General features: G+C 48.7%; 1 protein-coding gene and 1 long non-coding RNA gene across 4 annotated transcripts in view; one reads left to right on the top strand and one right to left on the bottom strand.

Annotated features, from left to right (window-relative positions):
• The window catches only part of LOC121044234 (uncharacterized), a 13,130-nt gene extending 11,516 nt beyond the window's left edge, over window positions 1–1,614 (top strand). The window contains exon 4 of the long non-coding RNA XR_005797213.1: window positions 1,505–1,614. This is a non-coding gene — a long non-coding RNA (uncharacterized LOC121044234). The remainder of the gene's footprint in view (window positions 1–1,504) is intronic.
• Window positions 1–9,335, bottom strand: part of DPYSL5 (dihydropyrimidinase like 5) — a 103,872-nt gene that overhangs the window by 23,515 nt on the left and 71,022 nt on the right. For all 3 annotated transcript variants that reach the window (XM_040496271.1, XM_040496268.1, XM_040496269.1), the window contains 3 exons: window positions 5,537–5,695; window positions 2,747–2,926; window positions 1,560–1,628 (listed from right to left, as the gene is read on the bottom strand). In XM_040496271.1, coding sequence (XP_040352205.1) covers window positions 1,560–1,628; window positions 2,747–2,926; window positions 5,537–5,695 — 408 coding nt within the window. The remainder of the gene's footprint in view (window positions 1–1,559; window positions 1,629–2,746; window positions 2,927–5,536; window positions 5,696–9,335) is intronic.

The following is a 9,335-nucleotide window of genomic DNA, read 5'->3' as shown; positions in this document are numbered from 1 at the left end:
GAAACATTAAAACAAATTTTTAAAAATTCTTCCCTATCTGGGGCACCTGGGTGGCTCAGTCAGTTAAGTGTCTGACTCTTGATTTCAGCTCAGGTCATGATCTCATGGTTCATGAGTTCTAGCCCTGCATTAGGCTCTGCGCTGGCAGTGTGCAGCCTGCTCGAGATCCTCTCCCTCCCTCTCTCTCCGCCTCTCCTTAGCTCATGCTCTCTCTCTCTCTCTCTCTCTCTCTCTCTCTCTCTCAAAAAAAGAAAAAGGCAACAAAACAAAAGGAAACAGAAACCTAGAAACCCCTCCGTGTTTTCTGGGGTATTCTTTCCACAGCCACCTCAAGCGCAGTAGCAAGGAATGATACTCACTAATATCAAGCTGGAAATTAACCTAGATCCGAGTTTCTGAACTTCGGCACCATGAATATTTTGAGTCGGGTAACTCCTTGTGGCGGGGGGCTATCTGGGCACTGTAGGATCGATCGTCAAGCAGCATCCCTAACCTCTCTCCACTGGATGCCAGCAGTACCACACCCTCGCCCTGCCCCCCCCCCCCCAGGTGGGACAACCAAAAATACCTCTGGACATTGTCAGATGTCTGCTGGAGGGCAAAATCTCTCCTGGCGTAGAGCCTTTAACCAGTAGATGATAACAGTGGTGACTCTCGCTATTAATACCCTACAGTCAGAGCTTGGCTTTTTCCCTCATACAACTGAACAAAGCCCAGTCCTGTGCCCACCCGCCCACTCCTGTCCTTACAGGTCCTCACAGGGCCTTGCATGTCTGATGGCAGTGCCATGACATCTGGTCTCTGGCTCCTCGTCCCTCAGGGCCTCCCATCGATCCCTCATGGACATCCAGCCACCACTCTGCATTGAACGCTTTGAAGAAATGGGAAATAGCTTTCTCTTCACAAACGGCAGGTGTCGGAATGGGGTCGCAGGACGAGAAGGCACGATTTGTCCAGTGAGGTCCCCCCAGAACAGACATCTTTAGCGGGGGGACCGCTGGGGATTTGTGTGGGCACCTTGCCAAACTGTGCCAGGATTAAACCAGAGGGCAGAGGAGAGCAAGGCTTTTCATGATCACCGTGGTGGTTAATATGGTAACAAGGGGGCAAGAGTATAGACACGTATGTGCTTCTGGTTTCTGGTGGGAAGGGTCCACAGTTTTCCTCAGATGCTCTCATTCCTACAACACTAAATCACTGGCTTATAATCTGGAATTTCTTCTTACACCCGAAAGCGCTTTCACTCTGTCTTTTCTTTCCCCATTCAATTTTTGGGGAACGCAGCCCCCGATGTGCTCACATGGTCTCCCTCAGATCCCTGAAATCAGAATCAAATTAGGTGGGTCTGGTTTCCTCCAAACAGTCTTTCCCAAGGAAGCTCAAGGCCAAGGCAGCCTCCGCAGGGCGATGGCTGTTCCCTGAAAAGCTTCCAGATGCGAATTTCACCCATGGAGAAAGCGATAATATGCAACTTATATTTACTGATGCCTCTTCTATCCTAAAGGTTCTGTGAATCCACAGGAAAGAAGCTGAGAAGAGGCATAGTCAGTTTTCCTTACCTCCTCTGGGCGGCTGATCTCGATTCCTTCTGGGCCCGTGATTCCCAAATCTAGCGCCTCCTTAGCACCCTGAATAACAGCAAAAGAAAGAAAATTGAGAGAACCATACAGATACGAGAAAATAACGAACCCCAGGGACACGAAACCATGCCGGACACCGTGCATTCCAATAGGCCTGCCGCTTTGCTCACTTCTGCAGTATCCGCCTTCCACAGAGGGCAGAGTAAGTATGGGGTTCCCTGGCAGCCAGGCTCTCCTGCACCTCGCTTCCTAAGGACTGAAGGTATTTTTTTTCCTCTTAAAATTCCAGTTCTGTAACTACCCAATAGGCTTGGGACATCAAAGACCACCATCAAAGACCACTTGATTGTGGACCATCAAGACCAAAGAAAATCAGAATTTCCCCACCGGAAATCTCTAGTTTCCAGCAACACCTAGAATAACCCTTACCAAGCATCCTATTTAAGATCCAGGAGGTGCAAAGGGATTCATCCACCAGTGAGCAGATTGCTATAATATCTCAGTTCCTCGGGGGTGGTGGGGGAGAGGTGACAGGAAAGCGGAGGAAAGAGGAGAGCTGACTGTCATTTATTCTGATGTCAAATCTCATTAAAAATATTTCTTAGTGGGGCGCCTGGGTGGCGCAGTCGGTTAAGCGTCCGACTTCAGCCAGGTCACGATCTCGCGGTCCGGGAGTTCGAGCCCCGCGTCGGGCTCTGGGCTGATGGCTCAGAGCCTGGAGCCTGTTTCCGATTCTGTGTCTCCCTCTCTCTCGGCCCCTCCCCCGTTCATGCTCTGTCTCTCTCTGTCCCAAAAATAAATAAACGTTGAAAAAAAAAAAATTAAAAAAAAAAATATTTCTTAGAGGTGCTCCAAGTTCTTTTGCTATCATGGAATTTAAATATCATATCACCAGAACTAAGACATTATTATCATCTAAGACTTAGAAACCCTTTTGGACTATGAAGAGATTTTTTTTTTTTTTTTTTTTTACAGACAGACAGTAGACAAGTGGATTTTCTGACAAAGATTTGTCATCTGGGGTGTTAACATCTCACACTGCCTTTTATAACTCATTTTGTCTGGACGAAATTGTGGGATGGGCGATGGGTGGTCAGGAATCCCCCTGAGAACTGTCTCTATCGGTGCCCCAGCCCCCCCTTCCCCAATATTCTCTACGGCCTTGCCTCAGCCACGAGCTCCCCATTCTCAGCATGGACTCGGGGGATCGCTCCAATGTCCTTGCAAGCGTGCAACACTTGATAGAGCTCACTGTCCCGAAGCATATACAAGTCTTTGTAGGTCATGAACATCTGGAAGGAGTTGACACCCTTCTCCCTTACCAGCGTCTCCATTTCTGCTTTCACCTGGAGAGCAAAATGCAAAGGCAATGCCACGTGAGTACAGATGTTCAAGAGGCTGATGGGCCCAGGACGGAGGAGATGGGGGCCAGTGGGAGGAATGACCATACGGCCACCTGCAAACTTGCAGTATCTCATTTTCTTTCCACCCCCCGGGCCTCTGTGAGGTCAGGTGAGCAAATGGATGCAGAAGGCCTTTGAAAATTGCCAAGCATGGGGCTCCTGGGTGGCTCAGTCGGTTAAGAGTCCGACTTCGGCTCGGGGCATGATCTCGCGGTTTGTGAGTTCGGGCCCCGCGTCGGGCTCTGTGCTGACAGCTCGGAGCCTGGCGCCTGCTTCGGATTCTGTGTCTCCCTCTCTGCCCCTTCCCTGCTCGTTCTTTCTCTCTTTCTCTCTCTCAAAAATAAACAAACATTAAAACAATTTTTTTTTAAATAAAAAAAAGAAAATTGTCAAGCATGACACAAACGTAGGAACCATATTGTGACCATCTAGGCATGTTTCTGCTGTCGTATAGGCTTGTCTTGTGTTTCTAACTCCAAGTCAGCCTTATTGGTGAATGCATTAACAGCGTTTACCCCCAAGGCCTGTGCTCCCCACTCCCATAATGGAAGTGGTGTTACAAAGAAGGCACAATAGGGGCGCCTGGGTGGCTCAGTCGGTTGAGCGTCCGACTTCGGCTCAGGTCATGATCTCACGGTCCGTGAGTTCGAGCCCCGCGTCGGGCTCTGTGCTGACAGCTCAGAGCCTGGAGCCTGTTTCGGATTCTGTGTCTCCCTGTCTCTCTGACCCTCCCCCGTTCATGCTCTGTCTCTCCCTGTCTCAAAAATAAATAAACATTAAAAAAAATTTTTTCAAAGAAGGCACAATAATGCTGAAACTCCTGAGACCCAGGGCGCCTGGCTATATGAATATGGAGATTCATCCTAACGTTGTTTACATTGGGGAAAAATGGAAGCAACGTTGATCTGACAGCAGGAAAACAAATTGAGGTTTATCTCCTTGATAGGACATGAAGCGGCCACCGCACCGATGGTCATGAAGACCATGCAGCCACACAGAAAATGCTCACACTTAAGTGAAGGAGTTACTATGTAAAAAGCACACATGGAAAAAAAAAAAAAGACTGGAGGGAAATAAGCCAAGGTAACAAGAGTGGTTGTGTTGGGATAACCAGAATGATGGGCTTCTTTTCTCTTTTTAAAATCGATAGTTAGGAAAAGAATTATTTGATAATAACAAAAAAGAATATAAAATTCTAGATGCATGGAAGTCCCCACAACCTCTGGGGACTTAGGGAGGGCTGGCCTGGCCTCAGTGTTGCTGAGAATCTGAACGGACGCCCTATTCCAGGCCAGCTCTGGGAGGAGGGAATACAGAGGCTCGGGGTAAGGTCGTCCCCCCAGGAGGGTGTCGAGAATAAACAAAACCCCCTCCTCCGATAAGGGCCGGCTGCCATTCAGGGTGGGTCTGCACTTTTACCCAATGCCAGCAGGGAGGTCTTCATGGTATGAAGGTTGGAGGGCTCCAAGGCCTTTCATAAGGGCCATGTCTGACATAACAGGGGAGAGTGGGGGAGCCCCACGCTCAAAGCTAAAACCCAAGGGCAGAAGGACACAAGGCTTTTAATTACCATCTCAGAAGGGACGCAGGCCCTTTAGACCAGGCTCCCTAGCTGAAGAACTTTGTAAAACGTCAATGCTTGTTTTGTTGTTGTTGTTTGTTTGTTTTTTGTTTTTTGTTTGTTTGAAGTAAACTCCAGGCCCAATGTGGGGCTAGAACTCACCACCCTGAGATTAAGAGCTGCATACTCGACTGACTGAGCCAGCCAGGCGCCCCAGTGCTTGCTTAGGATGCCCACGCAGGTCCTGGCACCTGTACCGGTACAGAATTGGTAGTAGAACGGGCATCCAGGCTGCTTCTCTGGGGTAATACGTGGTAAAACTCCAGAAATGAAGCAAAATCTAAATGTCTGTTTTCAGGAAGTGGGAACCTGGGTGGAGGGGACTAGACTCTGCCCCTGGGGCAGCGGGGGGGACGGGAAAGCCAGAAGCGAGGGGCACAGGGGCTGAAGTGAGAAAGGGCTCAGTGGGAGCCAGCCTCAGCCACAGGCCAGAAGCAGCCTCGGGGCTCTCAGAGCAGGAGCCGGGCCCCAGGAGGAAAAAAGTGGCCTAGTCCCATTTATCCAGGTGGCACGGAGCCAGGACAGGACTCTCTTGTTCTGTTCGGAGACCTCAGGTCCGTGCGGTCACTTCCGGCATGAAAACAATACGTCCCCTGGAGCCTGACTCTTGCCAAGCCCGCTACTCAGCAGAAGTGGCACCCGATGAAGAGTATCAAGACACGTTGAGAGCTTTGTGGTCTGAGCAAGGGGTCAGCCGGCGTTCCCCAGGCCTCTGGGTCTGCTGGGACACTGGCTCTTGAAATTAAGCAGAACAAGCCTTGTCACCCCCTTGTGGAATCATGTTGTCTTTTCTTTTGGCATCTGGGGAGTTAGGATGGTGGGGGGCGTCCCCTACCTGTGGGAGGGCACCCCACCCCAGCTGACTCCACCCAAATGGCCCCTCTCCCTAAAAAAAGCACTTACTCTTTCAGGATTCTACCCAGCACTGTTACCTTGGGTGCCCACCAGGTGATCCCCACATGCAGGGCGTAGTCACAGCAGACCTTGGGGTCGGCCAGACCCCGACACTTCTCGTAGGCTTCCACGAGGGAGGTCTCCTTGTCAGGCAGGACATGGCCGATGACCATGGTGGTGCCTCCGACTAGTGCCGCCTGTTGGGGACGGGAAAAGCAGTCTCGTCACATCCTTTCCCACATCCGAGTCACTGACGCAGGGAGACACCTGAGGTCCTTGGGTGGACATTCAGGACAACCACAGACCCTATTAAGCGAGAGGCTGTGAGGCCCCAGTGCAGCCACGCTTGGGAAATTTTGAGGAGCTAGACACACACTGGAGGCCGTGTGTCAACCTTCATCACCCCATTGGATCCAGTACACAAACCTGCCTCTTCCTCATCTTGGGTTGTGGCTCAGTGCTTTGGAAAAAACCACTTAGTGTGTCACTGGAGCCTCAAAGCCAGCCTCTATTTCCCAAAAAGAAGAGTCCCTCCACCCCCCAACAATTTTGACCAACTTGAATATATACATGACATAACCAAATGTTTAGTGCAGTATAATATGTCTATTTATAATGTTTAGTGATACACACAGATTTTTTAAATTTCTAAATTTTTTTTTGAGAGAGAGGGAGAGACAGCATGAGCAAGGGAGGGGCAGAGAGAGAGGGAGACACAGAATCCGAAGAGGGCTCCAGGCTCTGAGCTGTCAGCACAGAGCCCGACGCGGGGCTTGAACTCATGAGCTGTGAGATCGTGACCTGAGCCGAAGTTGGATGTGTGACCGACTGAGCCACCCAGGCGCCCTATTACACATACATATTTAAATCCTAATGAATAAAATGTTAGTTTGGATACATTGTTTTGTCTTATTCTCTCATATTCCATGAAACAATTTTATTCAAAGTTTTCATATGCATTTTCAACATCGAGGCCTTTGTGTTCAGTTTCTCCAAGCACGTTAAGTTCATTTCCATTTATCTTGTTTGAGATGGAGCAGTTTTTAGGTCCCTGTATGATTGATCAATGAAAAATTATCCTATTCACAATCTCCACATGACATCACTTAACAAGAAATCTTTAAAAAGCCTCTCTTGTAATTCCAGGAATAATGGCTAAATCTGTATTAAAGCTCCACCTCCCCCGCCCACACATACACCTTTTTTTTTAAGCCAATTTTGTCAGGTGACCTGCACAAGCCTCCAGAACTAGCAGTGACCAAAGGTTGTTCCACGTTAATGTGTTGTTCCCCAACAAAACTTCATCAAAGTAGAATAATTAAGAGAGAGCTCCACTACTCGGAGTGCTCCGATAGAAGGTGACTCTCTTTTTCCATGAGTAAGTCTGGACAAAACCTGTCTTTCTTTTTGGGTCCTTACAAGAACTTAGATGAACCCAAGCTTGAGTCCCCGCTCGCCACCTCCCAGCTGGATAACTTCAGCCACATTACTTAACCTCTCTGAGATGCTTTACCTATAATAGCTACTATAAATAGCTACTTAACCTCTCTAAGCTTTACCTAAATTAGCTTCCTTCCTGGATCGTTGGGAAAGTCAACTGAGCCATTCTCTAATAAAATGGACTGAGTGAAGTCTGTCCTAATGTGTGTGTTTAATCATCCAGATTTGGACTGTTTATCTCTGTTTATCTCTGACAATGAAATTGTCTTAATGATTCCTGCTTCTCTAGTCAGTCAAATCCTTGATCACAAATCAGATCAGAAATATTGCTGGGGAATGGGGTACTGAAAAAAAAAAAAAAAGTTCAGCCGCCAAACGATTAAAACTCTCGCAACACAGATTCTCCTTGTTGTCCCTGGCTGGGAGACCACTTCCCCTGTTGCCCTGAGTTCAGAGGTCCAACTTCTTGCATGGCTTAAAGCAACCAACAGAGGGCGGTAGTTCTGTGGCAGAGATGGGTAACCAGAATGGCGGGGGGCGGGGGCGGGGGCGGGGGCGGGGGGGGGGGGGAATGAGAGAAGGGGAAGAGCCGCTGATTGTAGCCTTACTAGCTGGCTTCTATTTGTGATCCCGATCGCAGTCAGGCTGATTCATCTTCATAGCAGGTGGTTGTACTCTATTCTGCCCCGAAATGCATTTTTTGCCTTTATATGCAGACATGGGGGTGGGGGTGGGGTTATCTATTGGGATTTTATACACTAAATTGTTTTATTTTTCTGTGCTTCTAGATTCTTTTTTTTTTTTTAACGTTTATTCACTTTTTTTTTTTTTTTTGAGAGACAGAGCATGAGTGGGAGAGGGGCAGAGAGCGAGGGAGCCACAGAATCCGAAGCAGGCTCCGGGCTCTGAGCGGCCAGCACAGAGCCCAGCACAGAGCCCTACACTGGGCTGGAACTCAGGAACCGTGAGATCATGATCTCAGCGGAAGTTGGATGCTTAACCGACTGAGCCACGCAGGTGCCCCTCCATGGCTTTCTTCTGCACTCCCCTCAGTATGTCTGTAGCCTTGGGTAGAAAAAAGGAGACCTGGAAACAGCACGGTATAGGATGATAAGAGAAGCAAGACTTCTTAAGATCTGTGGGTCTCAGAGCGAGAGTAGAAAAGGAGGTCCATGTGCTGAATCTCTAAGTAGTTAAAAGTCACAGATCAAGCTAACTGTTAACACAGAATACCTCCTATCCTCCTACTCTGACAAATACGTGACCAAGAAGACCAGGCCTGAATTTGGAGTTCTTGGGGTCCTTGCAGCTCTGAGCTACACCGTAGGGGATATCGGCCTTCAGCCTTTGCACTGCCCCCAGCCCACACCCCTGCTTTGGGTTCATCCTGCAGCCCGCAGGCCTCTCATCTGCTCACTCCCTGCAAAATGCTGCCCGTGGACCTAGGCGAACAGGCACTGGTGGTCTGGCCCCCAAGGAGGGCAGATTCAAGCATACATAGGTCCTAGAAATGCTCAGGGTCATCTGTTAGGGGATTCCAGGGACCCAGAGTGTGGTCTGGAAGAGGACAGGGGGCTCTGGGCAGACATGGCTCCTCTTGCCTGAGTCTAAGGACAGTCACTGAAGAGTTCAGGTAGGTGTCACTGGGCAGTGGTCCTGACTTTCCCACTTTCTGGCTGTAATCCAGCGCCAGCTGTATACCCACTCGGACCTCCCCTCCCAGAGGAGATCAGGTGGCCATGGATGTGAGAGCCTTTATAAGCTGGGAAGGAGCACATAAATATCTGCAATAATTATTTCTACTATTAACCTCAGGCCTCAAAACAAGAGTTTAACAGGATCAGCAAATACTCCCCCAGCTGCGGGTTCAGGAGCCCAGACCAGATGCTGGATGTACAAGGGTGTATGAGCACTTGTTTCCTCTCAGGCAAGAGACACACAGAGCTGGCTTTTAAAATATGTACAGTTCCAACCCGCGGGACGAATGCCGACAAGCTCTGTCTTCCTGGGAATGTGATCTCACAGATGTGACAGACCTTTTTACTGTCATCCCACATAAAACATCCTTGTAGAAATCAACAGAGAGCATGACCCAATCCTGTTCCCGAGGATTTCAAAAGGATTATGTTTATGAATATGTGACCGTGTGACTACTGAATGTTCCTGTTTTTCTGCAAAAAATGGTGTGGGTTAAGCAAGCTGTGGACAATGTTTAATGGAAGTCAATAGAAATGATGTTCATGGAGGCTAAGTCATAACATGGAAAAAGGGTGCTACTGTAATGAGCGAAAGAGACAGAATTCAATATGTGTACCCAAGATGCTTAGAAGGATGTTTAAACACACAGGCACCCACACAAGGAAAAACATGGAAGGAAATATACCAAAACATTAACAA

Source organism: Herpailurus yagouaroundi, unplaced genomic scaffold, assembly GCF_014898765.1.
Source record: "Herpailurus yagouaroundi ecotype Mexico unplaced genomic scaffold, PumYag 188, whole genome shotgun sequence".
NCBI lineage: Eukaryota > Metazoa > Chordata > Mammalia > Carnivora > Felidae > Herpailurus > Herpailurus yagouaroundi.
Note: the sequence above shows the minus strand (reverse complement) of the source record. Positions and strands in the feature narration are given on the sequence as shown.